The 19,468-nt window shown below is 36.4% G+C and overlaps 1 protein-coding gene and 1 non-coding gene across 2 annotated transcripts; both read right to left on the bottom strand.

Annotated features, from left to right (window-relative positions):
- Positions 1 to 1,231: 1,231 nt before the first annotated feature.
- Positions 1,232 to 2,433, bottom strand: LOC128034567 (uncharacterized). The gene is made up of 4 exons (XM_052623096.1): positions 2,197 to 2,433; positions 1,986 to 2,053; positions 1,711 to 1,843; positions 1,232 to 1,600 (listed from the first exon to the last, which is right to left on the bottom strand). The coding sequence occupies exons 1-4, from the start codon at positions 2,431 to 2,433 to the stop codon at positions 1,232 to 1,234; spliced, it is 807 nt and encodes a 268-aa protein (XP_052479056.1).
- Positions 2,434 to 5,478: 3,045 nt separating this feature from the next.
- LOC128032756 (small nucleolar RNA R71) lies at positions 5,479 to 5,584 on the bottom strand. Its single transcript, XR_008189063.1, has one exon. It is a non-coding gene; the product is annotated as a small nucleolar RNA R71 (small nucleolar RNA).
- Positions 5,585 to 19,468: the final 13,884 nt, after the last annotated feature.

The raw sequence follows: 19,468 nt of genomic DNA, 5'->3' as shown, positions 1-19,468 counted from the left end.
ATGAATTTCAAAGAAACTTAGACTTGGAACTTATAGTAGGGGTTTAGGCTACATCTAAATTACCAATTAACACATGACTCGTGTTTACGAGTAGCAATCCCATACACTCACCACTTTATGCTTTAGTCGAAAAGCCGAAAGCTCAACTAACGCTTCCCTAGCTTGTGGCAAGCTCTAACGACTTCAAAGCTTTACACACAAAAATCACACAACAACCATAGTCAAATATCCACCAAAATTCATTCAAAGCAACTAACACACAAGCTTTAAGCTAAGCTCCCATGTAACTTAAACTATTAACACATCAAACTTTAAATTCTAATATCTCGGTCTATACTCAATCTTTTTGTTTAATTTTAGTTCTGTTCATCTAATTAATCATCCACGCCTAATTCACAACCTTCAAACTAGACAAATCTACTCAATTCATGGTATTGACATTTTTTTTACATCTTTTAGGCAATTTTCACAAAATTCTTTAAAACATGAGAAATCATTAACGAAACTTCAAGGTAAGTTTAAAAACCTTCTAATCATGCTAAAATAAGTTGAAAAACACTTTGAAACAAAATTTTGACTCAAAATCCTGAAATCTACCATTAATGGTTCGATTTTTGGCTTTTATTTAAAACATGCGATTTGAGGGCTATTAATTTAGTTTTAGAGTCTAAATAACATTAAAAACCAATGGATACATGAATGATTACCTTTTTTGAAAGAATGAATAAGTTTCAGCGTAAATCCAAAAAACCTACGTTTGAAGAAGATGGTGAAATCTATGGAGTTTTGGTGTTATTCTTGGGGATTTTTTATGGTAACTTACTTAGGAATGATAGGAAATCAATGTGTTATGGTTTGGGAATAAAAAATAAATGGAATAGTGACGAAAAGAAGAAGGGGTGACACAAAGAAGAGGAGAGGAAAATTTAACATGAAAACTGTAGGTGGAAGGTGACTTTTAGGTTCAATTTTAAAAACTGGTTTAATTTCCACATAAATACTCACTTTTTTTTTTCTATTACAAATCAGTCATTTCTCTAAAATTAAGGATTTCTAGAACACTTTTTCAAAATTAATTTAAGAGCTAAGATTCCAAAGTTGAAAACATTATCGAGTACTAACCTTACAAAATTTCGACCTCATATAGGCCAAAATTCCTAAAATACCCCTAAAACTCCAAGGCACTACTTTAGGGTGCTACAATTCTCCCCCTCTAAAAAGAATTTTGTCCTTAAAATACTTCATCGATTTCCCATGTAGCCTCTTCAATCTTGTGGTTGCGCCACAAAACTTTAACCAACGGAAGTCTCTTATTACGTAAAACCTTCTCTTCACGAGCTAAAATTTCAATTGGTTCTTCCTCATAAGAAAGATCATCACGGATTGCAATTTCTTCAACTGGCACAATATGCGATGATTTTGAACGATACTTTTGTAACATGGACACATGGAAAACATCATGAATTCGTTCAAGCTCTGGTGGCAACTTGAGATGATAAGCTATAGAACCAACCTTCTCAACAACTTCATAAGGTCCAATATATCTTGGACATAACTTACCCTTCCAACCAAATATCAAAACTCTCTTCCACGGTGAAACCTTCAAAAATAACGTATTGCCAACTTGAAACTCGATATCTCGACATTTCAAATCAACATAAGATTTCTGCTTATCAGACGCTGCTTTCAAACGATAACAAATTAGTTTACCTTCCATTCAATCTCATAAACTGAATCCAGCCCAACAACTCGCCTCTCATCTAACTCAGTCCAACACAAGGGAGTTCTAAACTTCCTACCATACAACGCCTCAAACAGTGCCATGCAAATACTCACTTGGAAACTGTTGTTGTAAGCAAACTATGCTAAGGGCAAATATCGCTCCCAACTACCACTAAACTCGATCACACAGCTTCGCAACATATATTCTAGAACTTGAATTACCCTTTTAGATTGACCATCAGTTTAGGTGTGATAAGCCATACTGAAAGTATGCTTCAATCCCAAAGCCTCTTGCAAACTTTTCCAAAACCTTGAAGTAAATCTCGGATCCCTGTCAGAAATAATCGAAACTAGAACCCCATGAAGACAAGCAATCTCAGCAATATACAACTCTGCCAACTACTTCATCAAATATTTGGTTTGCACTGCTAACAAATGCGCACTCTTCGAAAATAAATTAACTATACCCTATACCCAATCTTTCCTCGAAAGAGTCAATGGCAAACCCGAAACAAAATTCATACTAATCTTTTCCCACTTCCATTCAGGAATAGCAATAGGTTGCATCAACCCTGAAGGAAATTGATGTTCAGCTTTCACCTTTTTGCACACCAAACATCGAGCCACAAAATCTGTAACGTCACGCTTTAACTCAGGCCACCAATAAATCCAACGAAGAACATAATACATTGTACCACTACCGGGATGCATAGCTTAAGGGCTACTATCAACCTTAATAAGGATCGCTTGCCTTAAATCCACATCTTGCGGCACACACAACCTACTTCAAAAATTCAAGATACCATCACTATCAACATCAAAGTCTTTCTTAATACCTTGCTCAACCTGTCGAATCCTCTTCAACAAATCTCCATCTAACGGTTGTTTTTCCTTAATCTATTGCAACAAAGTCGACTTCACCTAAAGTTCAGCACATAAACCACCATCACTAGCTAAACTCAAGAGCACAAACATAGCTCTCAACTCTATCAACGATTTCCTACTTAAAGCATCAACAACTACATTCACCTTGCCAGGATGATACTCAATCACACAATCATAATCTTTTAAAAGCTCAATCCAACGCCTTTGCCTTCAATTCAAATCCTTTTGGGTGAGGAGGTACTTAAGGCTCTTCTGATCAGTGTAGATAACACACATATCTCCATAGATATAATGGTGCTAAATCTTAAGTGCAAACACCACAGTAGCAAGCTCCAAACCATGAGTAGGATAGTTTCGTTCGTTCGTATTCAACTGCCTTGAAGCATAAGCCACAACTTTACCTTCTTGCGTCAAAATGCAACAAAGAACCGAATATGCAGCATCACTATAAACTACAAAGTCTTTCCTAAGCTCCGGTTGAACGAACACTGGTGCTTTAGTCAAAACTGCCTTAAGCTCATCAAAACTCTTTTGTCTAGCATCAGTCCACTTGAGCACCACATTTTTCTGAAGTAGTTTCGTTAAAGGAGCCGTAATAAGAAAAAATAATTCAATGAATCTACAATAATAACCAACTAAGCCTAAGAAGCTTCAAACTTCAGTAACACTCTTAGGCAGCTGTCATTCCAAAATCGCCTCTACCTTTTTAGGATCCACTCGAATCCCTTTTGCTAAAACAAGATGACCTAAGAATGCCACTTCTTTAACCCATAATTCACACTTTCTTAACTTTGCATACAACTGTTTACTTCATAAAAATCTACAAAATCACCCTTAAATACTCGTCGTGATCCTCCTCCAAATGAGAGTACACTAAAATATCATTTACAAGGACAACTACAAATTGATTCAAATATGAATGAAACGCACGATTCATCAAATCCATGAACACGGTAGGAGCATTAGTCAATCCATACAGCATCACTAAAAACTCATAACGCCCATACCGAGTCTTAAAAGCAGTTTTCAACACATCCGACTCCTTCACATACATTTGGTAATACCCAGATCTTAAGTCAATCTCCGAGAACACCGTTACACCTTGAAACTAATCAAACAAGTCATCAATTCATGGAAAGGGACACTTATTCTTAATAGTTAACTTGTTTAATTGCCTATAATCAACACACATCCTCATTGTACCATCCTTCTTCTTTACAAACAAAATCGGTACACCTTATGGGGATACACTTGGTTGAATAAACCTCATATCTGACAACTCATGTAATTGAATCTTTAACTCCCTGAGCTCTTTTGGTGCCATGTGATAGGGTGCAATAGGCACCAATGCAGTACCAAGATAAACTTAATTCCAAACTCCACTTCCCAATCCAGTGGCAAACCTGCAAACTCTTCTAGAAACACTTCAGGAAAATCCATAACAGTACGAATATCCTAAACTCTTAACTCCTTACTAACTGAAGTTATCACATAAGCCAAGTAAGCCTTACAACCTTTACCCATCAACTTCTCAGCCTTTATAGCTGAAACCATATTGGACATAAAACCAGATCTTTCACCCACCACAACTATTTCCATTCCATCACTATTCCTCAAAGAAATCAGCGTAGTCTCAAAATCTGCCCTAACCTTATGTTCAGTTAACCAATCCATACCAAGTATCACATCAAATCCATAAAATGGAAATTTCATAAGGTCTACAGAGAAAAAATGTCCTTGAAGTATAAGGTTCAATTTTAAAAATTATTTTAATTGCAACATAAATGCTTACTATTTTGACTTTATTGCAAATTAGTCCTTTCTCTAAAATTAAGAGTTTGTAGAATACTTTTTCAAAAATTGATTCAACAATCAATATGCCAAAGTCGAAAATAGTATCGAGTACTAACCTTTTGAAATTCTAAGTTCATATAGGCCAAAACTCCTAAAACTCTTAGGCCCTACTTTGGGGTGTTACATGGCACATGCTCATATACTGTGTGACATCGATTTGATAGTGGCTAAGTAGTGTTTTGAAATTTCAATGATGGTTATATGTTATTTTGTTAATGCTAGTATGTTTCACTATATTTTATATTTGTGACTGTTTAATTAACTATTCAACCCACACCGAGCTTTCATAAGCTCACCCCCATAGTGTTTAACGTTTTAGGTAAACCTCGAAACTAGGACTGAACCTTACATACGGAGAAAAACCTTGGACCTCAGACTATTTTTAATAATTATTAATCAGTCTCTATTGGTTTTGGTTTGAAAATTTTTAATTATTTCTAGTCTGTGGCTTGGTAACTTTTCATTTGGGGATTTTTGCATGCTTGGATTACTCAAGCAAAAGAATCAGGAAATGCATGATATTTGACTTAAATAAAATTTGACATTGTTCCCTAATTATCGCTACATTGCAAAGGAATCGTATTTGAAAAAAAATTGATAAGTAAACTAGGTTTCCAAAATGACTTGAAAAATGTTTTTTTTCGTTGCATTAGTTTAACATCGAGTTTTTATAAAGATGAGCGACAGGCAAACAGTTTTTACTAAAACAACACTATCAACAATAAAATGAACCTTAAGTCCAGTTGACCTAATAAATGAATGTTTTAAACTAGTACAAAAGTACAACTACGATTTTTCTCTAGAATGAGTTTATTTAAAGTCTTCAAAGGTAACGTAGGTTAGCTTAGCCATTTTAGTGGGTAATGTCTAGTCCTATTGTCTAGGCCAAGTTTAGGAGGTTACAGAGTTAGAGAATGATTGAAAAGATGAACTTTGAATATCTGGATCAAGGAAATAGAGCAAATCATGCTAAAAATCCTATCCTTATGAAGTACTTCCCATTTAGTAAGAATGCTTAGTTAAGGAATGAGATCACTACCTTCCAACAGATGGATGACGAGTCCTTGCATGAGGCATGGGAAAGGTTTAAAGAACTATTATGAAGAAGCACTCATCACGAAATCCCTCATTGCATCCAATTGGAAACGTTCTATAATAGTCTTAATGCTCACACAAGGATGGTAGTGGATGCTTATGGTAACAGTGCTCTCCTTTCTAAGTCTTATAGCGAGGCTTATGAAATCATGGAGAGGATTTCTAATAACAATTACCAATAGCTAACCAATCGAGTAGTGTCATGAAGATGAGTTGCTGTAGTACATGAAATGGACGTTCTTACTTCACTTGCATCTCAGGTATCCTCAATATCCTCAATGCTTAAAAACTTTACTACTAATGGGTTTAATAATTTTGTAGCTCAATCATCGAATCAAATCGAAAATGTAGCCTATGTTATTATGGGGAAGGGCACTTGTTCGAATATTACCCATCAAACCCAAAATCTGTGTATTACGTGGGTAACCAAAACAAGAACTGAGGAAGGCAAGGACTGCAATCTAGTCTTTATAACCCATCTTGGCAAAACCACCCTAATTTTTCTTAGAGTAACCAAGGGGCTGGACCCAGTAACACTTCTACAAAACCTAGACCGACCCAACCACCTATATTTACCCAACAAGTTCAGAAATAACCTCAAATTGAACCTTTCAATGGCTTAGATAACCTGTTGAATGCATACATAGAGGAAAATGATGTCTTAACCCAAAGCCAAGTAGCCACGTTGAAAAACCTGGAAAACCAAATGGGCCAACTTGCAATTGAACTTAGGAACTGACCACAAGGTGCTTTGCCTAGTGATACGGAGAACTCGAGAAATACGATGAAAGAGCATTGTAAAATATTAACACTAAGGAGCAAAACACAATAGAGCCCAACATTCTTGAAGTTGAAAAGAGCAAATTGATCAGAAGAACTAGAATCTATAAAACCCAATAAGGTAACTTCTGAACCAGTTAATTCTGATAAACTAACAACTTCATTTAGATGTAGACTTGGCATAAAAGACAATTCAACCAGTTCAAATTAAAAATCCCCCACCACCCTACCCTCAAAAACTTTAAAAGTAGAAGTAGGAAGTCCAGTTCATTAAATTCCTAGAAGTGCTCAAGCAACTTCATATCAACATTTCGTTGGTAAAATCTCTTGAACAGATGCCAAAGTACTTGAAATTCATGAAGGATATCTTGTCCAAGAAACGAAGACTTGGAGAATTTAAGACAGTAGCCCTGATGAAGGAGTGTAGTGTAAACCTTCAAAATAAACTACCCCCAAAGATGAAGGACCCTGGATGTTTTACCATACCTTATAACATTGCAACAACTTATTATGGTAAGGTCTTATGTGATTTGGGTGCAAACATCAACTTGATGCCCAAGTCTATATTTAGAAAGTTGGGGATAGGTGAAGTTAGACTAACTACGGTTACACTTCAATTAGTAGATCAATCCTTAACACATCCAGAAGGAAAAATTAAGGATGTATTTGTACGTGTAGAAAAATTTATTTTTCCCTCTGACTTTGTTATTTTAGACATTGAAGCAGATAAAGGGTACTAATCATCCTAGGAAGGTCTTTCCTAGGAATTGGAAGAATCCTTATTGATGTGCAGAAGGGCGAGCTTACTATACGTGTTCAGGATGATCAGGTAACTTTTAATGTTTTTAAGTCTATGCAATTCCCTAACACAATTGATTATTTTTTTGTAGTATTTGAGTTAGAGGATTTAGCTATAGAAGGGGAATTCAACTCTATTGAGGACCCGTTGGAGCAAGTTTTGATGTCAAACCCTCCAAATGATGAAGGGATTTAATCCACAATCCCGTTTTAAATCTTTTGAATTAGAAAGCAGAAATAATATTCAACCAAAAGTGTCAATCGAAGGGCCACCTAAATTAGAAGTTAAGATACTTCCCTCACACTTAAAATATGTTTATTTAGGTAAGGCTTTGACTTTGCCTATGATTGTTTCAACAGAGTTAAATGAAGAGTAAGAAGAGAAACTTATTTCACTATTTAAAAATTTTGAAAGGCTATCGAATGGACCATAGCTGATATCTGTGGTATTAGTCTATCCGTTTGCAAGCATAAAATCATCCTAAAAGATAGGAAGACAGGGACAATTCATGGACAATGAAGACTGAACCCCATTATGAAAGATGCTGTAAAGAAAGAGATCATAAAATGGTTAGATATGGCTATAAGTTATCCCATCTCAGACAGTTCATGTGTAAGTTCGGTCCAGTGCGTGCCAAAGAAAAGAGGTATTATGGTAAAAAAGAATGAATATAATGAGTTGATACCAACCAAAATGGTTACGGGATGGAGAATTTGTGTAGATTACCGAAAGTTGAACTAGGCAATTAGGAAATATCATTTCCTTTTCCATTCTTGGACCAGATGCTTGATAAACTTGCGGGGTGAGACTATCACTATTTTCTTGATGGTTACTCAGGGTACAATCTGATCACAGTAGCATCGAAAGATCAAGACAAAAGAACATTCACATGCCCATATGATACATTTACATTTAGACGAATGCCATTTGGTTTATGTAATGCACCTACTACATTTCAAATATGTATGTTGGCTATTTTCACTGACATGGTTGAGAAGTGTTTGGAAATTTTTATGGACAATTTTTCAGTTTTTGGAGTCACTTATGATGATTGCTTAGCCAATCTAGCTAAGGTACTAAGGCGGTGCAAAGAAACAAACCTTGTACTGAATTGGAAAAGTGCCATTTCATGGTACGAAAATGTATTATTTTGGGGCACCAAATAACAAGATAGGGAATCGAGGTAGATAAAGTAAAGGTAGCTGTTATTGAGAAACTCTCACCTCCAACATCTCTAAAGGATGTTAAGAGCTTCTTGGGACATGCCGGTTTCTATCGAAAAATCATGAAAGACTTCTCCAAAATTGCTAAACCCTTATGCAAATTATTGGAGAATGACACTATATTCAACTTTGATAAAGAATGCTTAAAAGCATATAATTTTTTGAAGAATTGGTTAGTTTTTACACCAATTATTGTCACACAGGATTGGGATTTGCCATTTGAGCTGATTTATGATGCAAGTGTCTTCACAGTAGGAGTCGTGGTAGGCCACTGAAGGAACAAATTTTTTAATCTCATCTACTATGCAAGTCAGACTCTGACTGAAGCTTAACTGAAATATACAATAACAAAAAAAGAGTTACTTTCTATTGTTTTCACTTTTGACAAGTTTTGATCTTATCTTGTAGGTACCAAAATGATTGTCGATACAGATCATTCGACAATTAAATATTTACTTGCCAAGAAAGATGCCAGGCCGATATTGATTCGATGGATAGTTCTACTCTAAGAATTTGATCTAGAAATTTAAGATCGAAAATGGGTAGAAAACCAAGTAACATATCACTTATCCAGATTGGAGCCACAAGAAGGTACTTCATCTCACGTACCCTTCTAGGAGACATTTCCAGATGAGCACATACTTAAGGTACATCATGTCCATAACACCCCTTGGTTTATTGATTTTGCTGACTATTTAGCTTGTGGTTTGATACCGATTGATAATACATATCAACAAAAGAAAAGGTTTCTTCACGATGTGAAGTACTATTTTTGGGGAGAGCCATATTTGTTCAAAAAGTACGCAAATCAAATGATCAGGAGATGCGTGGTAGAAAATGATGTACATAAGATTTTATATCATTGTCACACAACTCTGAGTGGGGGACATTTTGGAGGTACACGTACTGTAGCCAAAGTACTGCAAGTCGGATTCTTTTGGCCAAGTTATTCAAAGATACCCATGCCTACGTAAAGAGTTGTGATCGATGTCAGAGTGTTGGAAACATCACCAACAAAAATGAGATGTCCTCAACAAACATCATTGAGGTAGAATTATTAGATGTTTGGTGTATTGAATTTCTTGGTACATTCCCTCATTGTTTTGGTCATAAGTATATATTGGTAGTTGTAGACTATGTATTTAAGTGGGTTAAGGCCGAGGCATCTTCGACGGACAATGCCAAGGTTGTGATGAAGTTTTTGTAGAAACATGTGTTCACAAGGTTTGGAACTCCTAGGGCTATCATCAGTGATGTGGGTCCCATTTTGTGAACAAATGGTTGAAATCGTTGCTCAATAAACATCGACTAAAGCACAAGGTTACCACAACTTACTATCTGTAGGTGAATTGACAAGCTGAATTGGTGAATAAAGAGATAAAAGGTATACTCGTGAAGGTAGTTTGTCCAAACCGATGAGATTGGTCCAAAAGACTGGATGACGCTTTATGGGCCTACAATACATCATACAAGACACCTTTAGGGATGTCTCCCTATCAGTTGGTTTTTGGGAAAGCCTGTCATTTGCCCTTAGAGTTAGAACATAAAGCTTACTGGGCTCTCCAACAGCTCCACTTAGATCTCAAGCTTGCTAAAGAGAAACAAATGCTTCAACTTAATGAGTTACAAGAGTTCCAAATGTTCTCATATGAAAATGTCAAACTATTCAATGAGAGACTAAAAAGATGGCATGACAAGCACATTCGAGTTCAGGAATTGAAGTAGGTCAACAAGTCTTGTTGCTCAATTCCAAATTAAGGTTCTTTCCAAGTAAGTTAAAATCACATTGGTCCTATCCATTCACTATTCGTCAAGTGTTCCTCTACGAGGTTGTTGAACTTCACGGTAAGGAAGGTAATTTTAGAGTTAATGCTCAGCGCTTGAAACATTATTGGAAGGATAAAATTGAGCAGGATAAAATCTCATTCATTTTATCAGACACCTAAATTTTTATTTCTCTTTTAAATAAATGACTTAGCCTATGTTTTTTTCAATTAGTAATAAATTCTATCTAGGAGATTGGAACTTAAGCGGGACCACTTGTGACTCCTCCAATCTTTCTTGGGAATTGATTTTAACATAATCTTCTGATAAAATATTTCCTAACTGACAAAATAATTTTTTTATTTTGCAAATAAAAGGTCAATTTTGATTCGAATTTTAGTTTGCAACTCAAATTTCAAATTATTTATAAGTCTAGGGACTTAATTGAATTATTTGAAAATTTTGACTTTTTTGTAAATATTAAAATTAGTTGTCTTTTTTGTAAATATTTTTAAAACAGCTAAAATAAATATTTTTAATTTCTTTTATTTTAAGATAATAACAACTAATATATAATTATATTTTATATAATATATATTAATTGTAATTAATCTTGTATAGGATTATAATTATTTAATATTTTGTTAAACATTTTTTAAGAGTTTTATTTCTAATAAATAATATAATATCAAGTAATATGTTAATATACTTTATATTATATATTAATTGATATTGCTTTTAAATAAGATTAGGAGTTATAGTTTTTAAATATTATTTCTTCTAAGATTTTGAGTTGAATTCCCCCATACTCACACTTTGAATACCACCTTCCCATTCACTTCCTCTACCGTTGTCCTCAACACTATCCACCCCCAAGGCATCTAGTGTCGTTGCCCTCATCTACCTTCATCGACAAGTATTGACTGCACCACTCGCAACCACACTGACCAGCAGCCACCATCGCTCGTACATGCTACCCTGTGCACCTTCCCACACGCACAACCCGTACATTCCGCAACCCACTACGCCTCGCCACACACACACCACATGTAGTGCCCCGCTCACATCGCTTCCTTGCATGCACGTCGCTACTGCCCTAGCCCTTGCGAACCCCAGCTTACGCATACAAGCTGGTCGCGTGTAACACCCCTTACCCGTATTCCTTACCGGAACAGAGTATGAGGTATTACTAAATTTTTAAAAAATTTCACAAAGATTCCTACTTATTTTTGCTTAAACCTCCTGCAAATTTAGAACACATTCCAATATACCAACCAATTTCATTTGTATAAACACACATATAGTTTAACTATTAATAAACACTACATTTAAAAGGGAACCATAACATATATTTACATGAAGATCCCACATTACATAAATTGTCTATACATGCCATAAAATTTGAACACTAGTAGTAAAATACCCCAAATGTGAAGGATAGTGTAGATGATTGTCCGACTTCGCTCCAATTTCCGAGTTGTTGGAAGTCACTATAACCAAGAGAAAAATAAAATCGAGTAAGCATATAGCTTAGTAAGTAAACACATGATAAATAAGTAATTACTCCCATAACTACACCAAAATATAAACTTATTCATGAATAACTTTATTGTTTAGGCAATTTCCAGCAAGCTGTTTTTCTGCATCATGGTCGCTAATTTATTTTTATCTGGAGCTACAGGGCTCCAAATTGAGTTCCGTAAATTTTCCTGAAACTAGACTCATATACCATTTCACCATAAAAATTTCAGAATTTTAACCCAGCCAATTAGTACAGTTTATTCATTAAACCTTCCCCTGTTTCACTGCCCAACGGTTCTGACCCTTACTCACTAAAATTCACTTAACTCTCTGTAAAAATTTGAAAAATGGTTTCGCTTGTTTCTAATAAAAATAGACTCAATAAGGATTCCAGGGATATAAATTTCATGCCATAATTATTTTTTCTCAATTTTGGTAATTTTCCAAAGTTAGAACAGGGATCTCGAAATCAATCCAGCCCTGTTTCAGTAAAATTCAGATATCTCCAAAATACAACTCCTTTGCTTATTCTATTTCTTTCATATGAGAATAGATACATTCAACTTCAATTTCATATATTATTCAGCTTCCCATTCATTTTCCACCATTTATGGTAATTTTTCAAAGTTACCCAATTGCTGTTGTTCAACACAGTTTATAATTAAATCGTTCCTTTTATGCTTTCGATATTTTCTCCCATCTCATACATGGGTCGATTTAGTATTCAACTCAATATTTACCCCATAAAATTTTCCACCATATGGCAATATTCATCTTCCACACTTTTCGTTGAACACTGAATGTTAGCCGTTATTGGTGGATCCCGACTTAGCACCACCACCGAATCGGGAATCAAGACTTAGCAACCCCTGGGAATCAGCACATAGCAACCCCTTTTATTTCAAAGATATGGTGGATATCGACTTAGCACCACCAATGAATCGGGAATCAGCACTTAGCAACCCCTGGGGAATCAGACATAGCAACCCCCTTTTCATTTCAAAGATATGGTGGATATCGACTTAGCACCACCAATGAAATCGGGAATCAAGACTTAGCAACCCCTGGGAATCAGCACATAGCAACCCCTTTCACATTTCAAAGATATGGTGGATCACGCACATAGCACCACCCATAAATCGGGAATCAGACACAAGAACCCCTTTTATATACAACATACTCCGGCTTATTCCGAGTGTTCAACCCATAACCCATATATTGCAACCCTTTATCACCTTTCCCGATTTAACAACATTTTTAGGATATTGCCAAACATTTATTTTAATTCCAAATAAATCTCAACATATATCAAATAATATCAAAATAATACATTAAGTCACGTGTTTACTTACCTCGGTGCAAAATATCGTAATTTTGCACTTTACTCCACTATCTTTTCTTTTCCCCGTTTGATATACTCTTCACGTCTTTCTTGATCTATAATAGAAAATTTAACTCGTTTATTATTCACATTTATTAAAATAATCCACCACCCAACTTTTTGAAAATTACAATTTTGCCCCCAAACTTTTGCATAATTACACTTTTGTCCCCAAGCTCGGAAATTACACTTCATCACTTATTCTTAAGTTTTATAACATGCTGAAAATTTTCCCCTTCTATGGCAACATCAAATTCCCACTCCAACACATACTTTTGAATATTAATTATTTTTACCGATTATGTCTATTTACCTGCTGCTTAAAATTGCTTAGCAAAAGTTGTTTAACATAATCTCTAGCTTCATATTCCACCATAAAACAGCAAAATAAACACATTTAACCTATGGATAGTTTTCCAAATATGAACCCTAACACGAATTAATGGTAGAATAAGCTAAACCAAGTTACCGGGACTCCAAAAATACGAAGAACATTAAAACGGGCTTAGAATCACTTACTATGGAGCTTGAAAGCTTAAAACCCTAAATATGGCTTCCCCTTGCTGATTTCGTTCACCATGAAGAAGATGAGCATATTTTGCCATCTTTTTCCCATTTAATTCTATTTAATAACCAAAAGACTAAAATGCCCCCATTTAAAAAAAATCTATTTCACCCATTTCTTATGTCTATTTTTGTCCATCAACTAACTAATGGTCTAATTACCACATAAAGACCTCCAATTTAAAATTTCATAACAATTAGACACCCCTAAGATGTAGAACTCAACTTTTGACTATTTACAATTTAGTCCTTTTGACTAAATTGAGTGCCCAAACGTCGAATTTTCGAACTAAATTTTTACAAAAATTTTCCGTGAAATTGTAGACCATAAAATATAATAATAACCATATTTTCCTCGTCGGATTTGTGGTCCCAAACCACTATTCCGACTAGGCCTGAATCGGTCACATAACTCTCCCCCTTTAGGGATTTTCGTCCCCAAAATCTTACCGAAAAGAGGTTTGGGTACTGTTTCCTCATAATTTCCTCCGGTTCCCACGTAGCCTCTTCCATTCCATGTTTTTGCCACAACACTTTCACTAAGGCTACACTTTTATTTCTTAACTGCTTGACCTCCCGAGCCAAAATCTTTATGGGTTCTTCTTCATAAGTCATATCCGGTCGAACCTCAATCTCAGGGAGAAACTATATGTGAAGGATCCGAACGATAACGCCGCAACATCGACACATGAAATACATTATGTATCTTTTCCAACTCAAGCGGTAAAGCTAACCGATATGCTACAGGCCAACTCTCTCAGAACTTCATATGGTCCAATAAAACGTGGACTTAGTTTGCCTTTACGACCAAATGTCGAATCTTCTTCCATGGGGATACTTTCAAGAACACTTTATCACCCACTTGAAACTCAATTTCTTTTCTCTTTAAATCCGCATACGACTTTTGCCGATCCGAGGCGCTTTTTAGGCAATCACGGATTATTTTCACCTTTTCTTCGCTTTCACCGTGTCGACTCCATGAATCCGATTCTCACCGAGTTCACCCAATATAAAGGGTTCTACATTTACGCCCATATAATGCTTCATACGGTGCCATTTGTATACTTGTCCGATAACTATTATTATAAGCAAATTCAACCAAGGTAGATATTTCTCCCAACTGTCCTTCATTTCTAAAATACAACACCGAGCATGTCTTCAAGAACTTGAATCACCCTTCGATTGCTCGTCATTTATGGATGAAATGCGATCAAATTCAATTTCGTACCCAAAGCTTCCTGTAACTTTATCCAAAACCTCAAGTAAATCTCGGATCTCTATCCGATATAATAGATTTAGGCACCCCATGTAGTCTCACTATTTCAAAGAACATATAATTCCGCCAACTTGTCAAGTGAATAATCAATGCGATCGAATAAAATGGGTGACTTTGTCAATCTATCCACAATTACCCAAATAGCATCTTTCTTCTTTGGAGTTAAAGGTAATCCTCACGAAATCCATCGTGATATCGTCCCACTTCCATTCGAATCGTTATCGGTTGAAGTAAACCCGATGGCACTTGATGCTCAAACCTTCACTTGTTGATGATTAAACATTTTGTTACAAATTCGAGATATCCTTTTTCATGCCCTACCACCAATACAACTTCCTCAAATCATTGTACATTTTCACACTACCGGATGGACTGATAAATCACCACCGTATGCCTCACCTAAAATAGTCCGAATTAGCTCATCATTTCTCGGTACATATTCTCGTCCCCGAACATCGTGCAATCATCCGAACCAATTTGAAAATCTGAGTCAACACCGCTTCACATCGAGCTCTCTTGGCTTGCAATTCATCATCATTCTTTTGAGATTCCGGTTCTTTCAAGAAATAACGGTCTAGCTCTCAATTCAACCAACATTGAGCCATCATCGATAAAGTTAACATCGCACCCATAGCTCTCAAAGCAAATAAAGATTTTCTCGCTCAAGGCATCAAGAACCACATTAGCTTTCCGGGTGATAATCAATCACTAGCTCATAGTCTTTGATTAGCTCGAGCCATCTTCGCTGCCGCAAATTCAAGTCTTTTGACTCATCAAATATTTCAAACTCTTATGATCGGTGAAGATTCGCACTTTTCACCATACAAATAATGACGCCAAATTTTAAAGCAAAAACAATGGCGACCAATTCTAAATCATGCGTCGGATAATTCTTCTCATTCGGTTTCAACTGCCTCAAGCATAAGCTATTACTTTGCCCTCTTGCATTAACACACACCCAAGGCCATTCAACGATGCATCATCAGAATTACAAACTCCTTCCGGACTCAAAGTTGCACCAACACTGGCGCCTCACCAATAATGCCTTCAACTTTTCAAAACTCGTGACATTTATCGGTCCATTCAAACTTGACATTCTTCTCGAGAACTTAGTCATAGGAGAAGCAATCATCGAGAATCCTTGACAAACCGTCTGTAATACCCAATTAAGCCTGTGAAGCTTCTAACTTCACCACATTCTTTGGTGGCTCCCAATCAACAATTGCTGAAATTTTGCTTGGATCAACCCGAATACCTTCACTTGAAACTATATGTCCCAAGAATCCAACCTCACGAAGCCAAAACTCACTTTTGCTGAATTTAGCATACAATTTCTTTTCTCTCGAATCAGAATACGCTTCTCAAATGTTCGCATGTTCCGATTCATCCCGAGAATAGATTAAAATATCATCTATGAACACCACCACGAACTTGTCTAAAGTACAAAGAAAAATTCGGTTCATCAAGTCCATAAAATAGCTGGAGCATTAGTCAACCCAAAAGGCATTACCGAAATTCATAGTGTCCATACCTCGTTCTAAAGGCGGTTTTCGCACATCGACTCTTTAACTCTCAACCGATAGTAACTGCACCTCGATCGATCTTGGAGAACATCATGTTCCCTTTTAATTGATCAAACAAATCATCAATTCTCGGCAAAGGATACTTGTTCTTTATGGTCACCTTATTGAGTGACGATAGTCAATACAAAGTCTCATAGAGCCGCCCTTCTTTTCACAAATAACACAGAGCACCCCAAGGAGAAAAACTCGGTCTCACAAATCCTTTATCTCATCAACTCTTGTAATCGAGCTTTTAATTCCTTCAACTCATCGGAGCCATTCGATACGGTGCAATAGAAATCGGTGCAAGATGCGTAATGATCAATAGAAAACTCAACTTCTCTAATCGGGGTAACCTGTGCAATTCCTCCGAAATACATCCGAAATTCACAGACTACGATGATGATTCAAGCTTCACCCGCTTATATCAAGATTCAACACATAAGCAAGATAAACTTCACATCCCTTTCTCAAGTATTTCGAGCGGATATGTGCGAAATCACCATAGGCAACTTATTCGCTCCTCTGTTTCAATCCGAGAATTTCACCATTTTCACACTTTAATTCAAGAATTTTCTGTCTACAATTCACATTGGCATCATGCAATATCAACCAATCCATCCCCAAAATAACATCGAACTCATCAAATGGTAACAACATCAAATTAGCCAGAAACAAGACCTTGAATCATCGGGGGCAATTCTTGCAAATCTTATCAACTAAGACATACTTGCCTAATGGATTTGATACTTTAACTACATATTCAAGTGTTTTCAACAGCAATTTCTTACTAGATACCAATTTCATGCATACATATGAATGAGTAGAGCCGGATCAATCAAAGCAATAACATCTATATCATGAAGAGAAATGTACCAAGAATCACATCGGAGATGAGGCATCCTCTCGAGCACGTATGGCATAAGTCCCGGCAGCGCCTAATTTCGATCCTCCACCGCATCTTTCATCACACTTTTACCAATCGACTTTGCTTCCCACATTTCTGGCGGTCTCCTCTACTAACAATATCACCCGATCCACTCTTGGCAAATTTTCTTCCTCTCTTCTCTCGTGGCAATCTCTTACATAATGCTCTTGGGAACCACACAAACAAGCTCGTTTAAATCCCCAACACTCACCAATATGTCGCCTTGCCACATCTGTTGACATTCAGTCCGGTGTTTCCTACATTGCCCACACTTGCTACAGAGGTAGCTCGAGTTGTAGCTCCGAATCGACCTCCCTCGGTCTCTGCGTGAATACCCAATGAACCAGTTGGTCGTGGATCCGTCCTTTAAACTTCTTCGATGAGATTGAAATGTTCTGCCCATTGTCCTTTTCTTTACATCTCGAGATTCCATCTCGCCCTTCTCTTTTCTCTACTCATTCTTCACTTTTACAGTCCGATCAACTAACACCACAAATTCTTTTAACTCTAAAATCCCAACATGCAACTGATGTCTTCATTTAGCCCTCTTCAAATCTTTTACACATAATAGCCTCCGTAGGCACACATTCTGGGCATATTTACTAAGCCGAACAAACTCCGCTCATATTCTCTACTGGACATTCTACCTGTTTCAACCCGAGAAACTCTTTGCGCTTTTGATCAATAAATCGTTGGCTTACATATTTCTTTCTAAATTCTTCCTGAAAGAAGTCCCAAGTAACTCTTTCTTTTGGAACCACCGATATCAATGTTTTCCACCAACGATATGCCGAATCCTTCAATAAAGACACAGCACATTTCAAACATTCTTCAGGGGTGCAAGATAATTCATCAAATACCCGAATAGTATTTTCAAGCCAAAACTCGGCTTTTTCCGGATCATCATCAACATTGGCTCTGAAATCTTCAGCCCCATGCTTTCGAATTCTATCAATAGGTGGCTTACTTGATCTCACCAATTCGGCACTCCGTGGAGCTACGGGGACCGGTTGAGGAATAGGAGGGGGTGGAGGAGGAGGAACATTCGGATTTACACGGACATATTCTATATACCAATCACTCATCATTCGGAGGAAGGCTTCCCGAGCCTCATCCTGTCCATGTGTCTCATGTCTACTCTCTTCCTCATGCGTCCCTTGCGCGAGAGCCGTGCTACACTTTCAACATCATCTCGCCACACTTGATCATGATCCATTTACTATATAAAACAAAATTTTAAATTGTCGAAATCATCACACTATCACAATAATTTTATGGCATGTATAGATCGACTTCCACACGTATTTTATTGGTCCGAGAACCGACTAAACCGTAGCTCTGATACCACTAAAATGTAACACCCCTTACCCGTATTCCTTACCGAACAGTAGTATGAGGTATTACTAAATTTTTAAAAATTTCGACAAAGATTCCTACTTATTTTGCTTAAACCTCCGCAAATTTAGAACACATTCCAATATACCAACCAATTTCATTTGTATAAACACACATATAGTTTAACTATTAATAAACACTACATTTAAAAGGGAACCATAACATATATTTACATGATGATCCCACATTACATAAATTGTCTATACATGCCATAAAATTTGAACACTAGTAGTAAAATACCCCAAATGTGAAGGATAGTGTAGATGATTGTCCGACTTGCTCCAATTTTCGAGTTGTTGGAAGTCACTATAACCAAGAGAAAATAAAATCGAGTAAGCATATAGCTTAGTAAGTAAACACATGATAAATAAGTAATTACTCCCATAACTACACCAAAATATAAACTTATTCATGAATAACTTTATTGTTTAGGCAATTTCCAGCAAGCTGCTTTCTGCGTCATAGTCGCTAATTTATTTTTATCTGGAGCTACAGGGCTCCAAATTGAGTTCCGTAACTTTTCCCTGAAACTAGGCTCATATACCATTTCACCATAAAAATTTCAGAAATTTTAACCCAGCCAATTAGTACAGTTTATTCATTAAACCTTCCCCTGTTTCACTGCCCAACGGTTCTGACCCTTACTCACTAAAATTCACTTAACTCTCTGTAAAAAATTTGAAAAATGGTTTCGCTTGTTTCTAATAAAAATAGACTCA

Source organism: Gossypium raimondii, chromosome 1 (genome assembly GCF_025698545.1).
Source record: "Gossypium raimondii isolate GPD5lz chromosome 1, ASM2569854v1, whole genome shotgun sequence".
In the NCBI taxonomy this organism is placed as follows: domain Eukaryota; kingdom Viridiplantae; phylum Streptophyta; class Magnoliopsida; order Malvales; family Malvaceae; genus Gossypium; species Gossypium raimondii.
The sequence above is the reverse complement of the archived record's forward strand: the minus strand, read 5'-3'. Positions and strand labels throughout refer to the sequence as shown.

Excerpts from the sequence above, each read along its gene's own strand:
- LOC128034567 (XM_052623096.1), bottom strand. The coding sequence starts at position 2,433 with ATGCATCCCGGTAGTGGTACAATGTATTATGTTCTTCGTTGGATTTAT. Across the intron at positions 1,844-1,985 it reads GGGATTGAAGCATACTTTCA|TTTCCAAGTGAGTATTTGCA; the intron begins GTATGGCTTATC and ends TTACAACAACAG. Across the intron at positions 1,601-1,710 it reads TTTATGAGATTGAATGGAAG|GTTTCACCGTGGAAGAGAGT; the intron begins GTAAACTAATTT and ends TTATTTTTGAAG.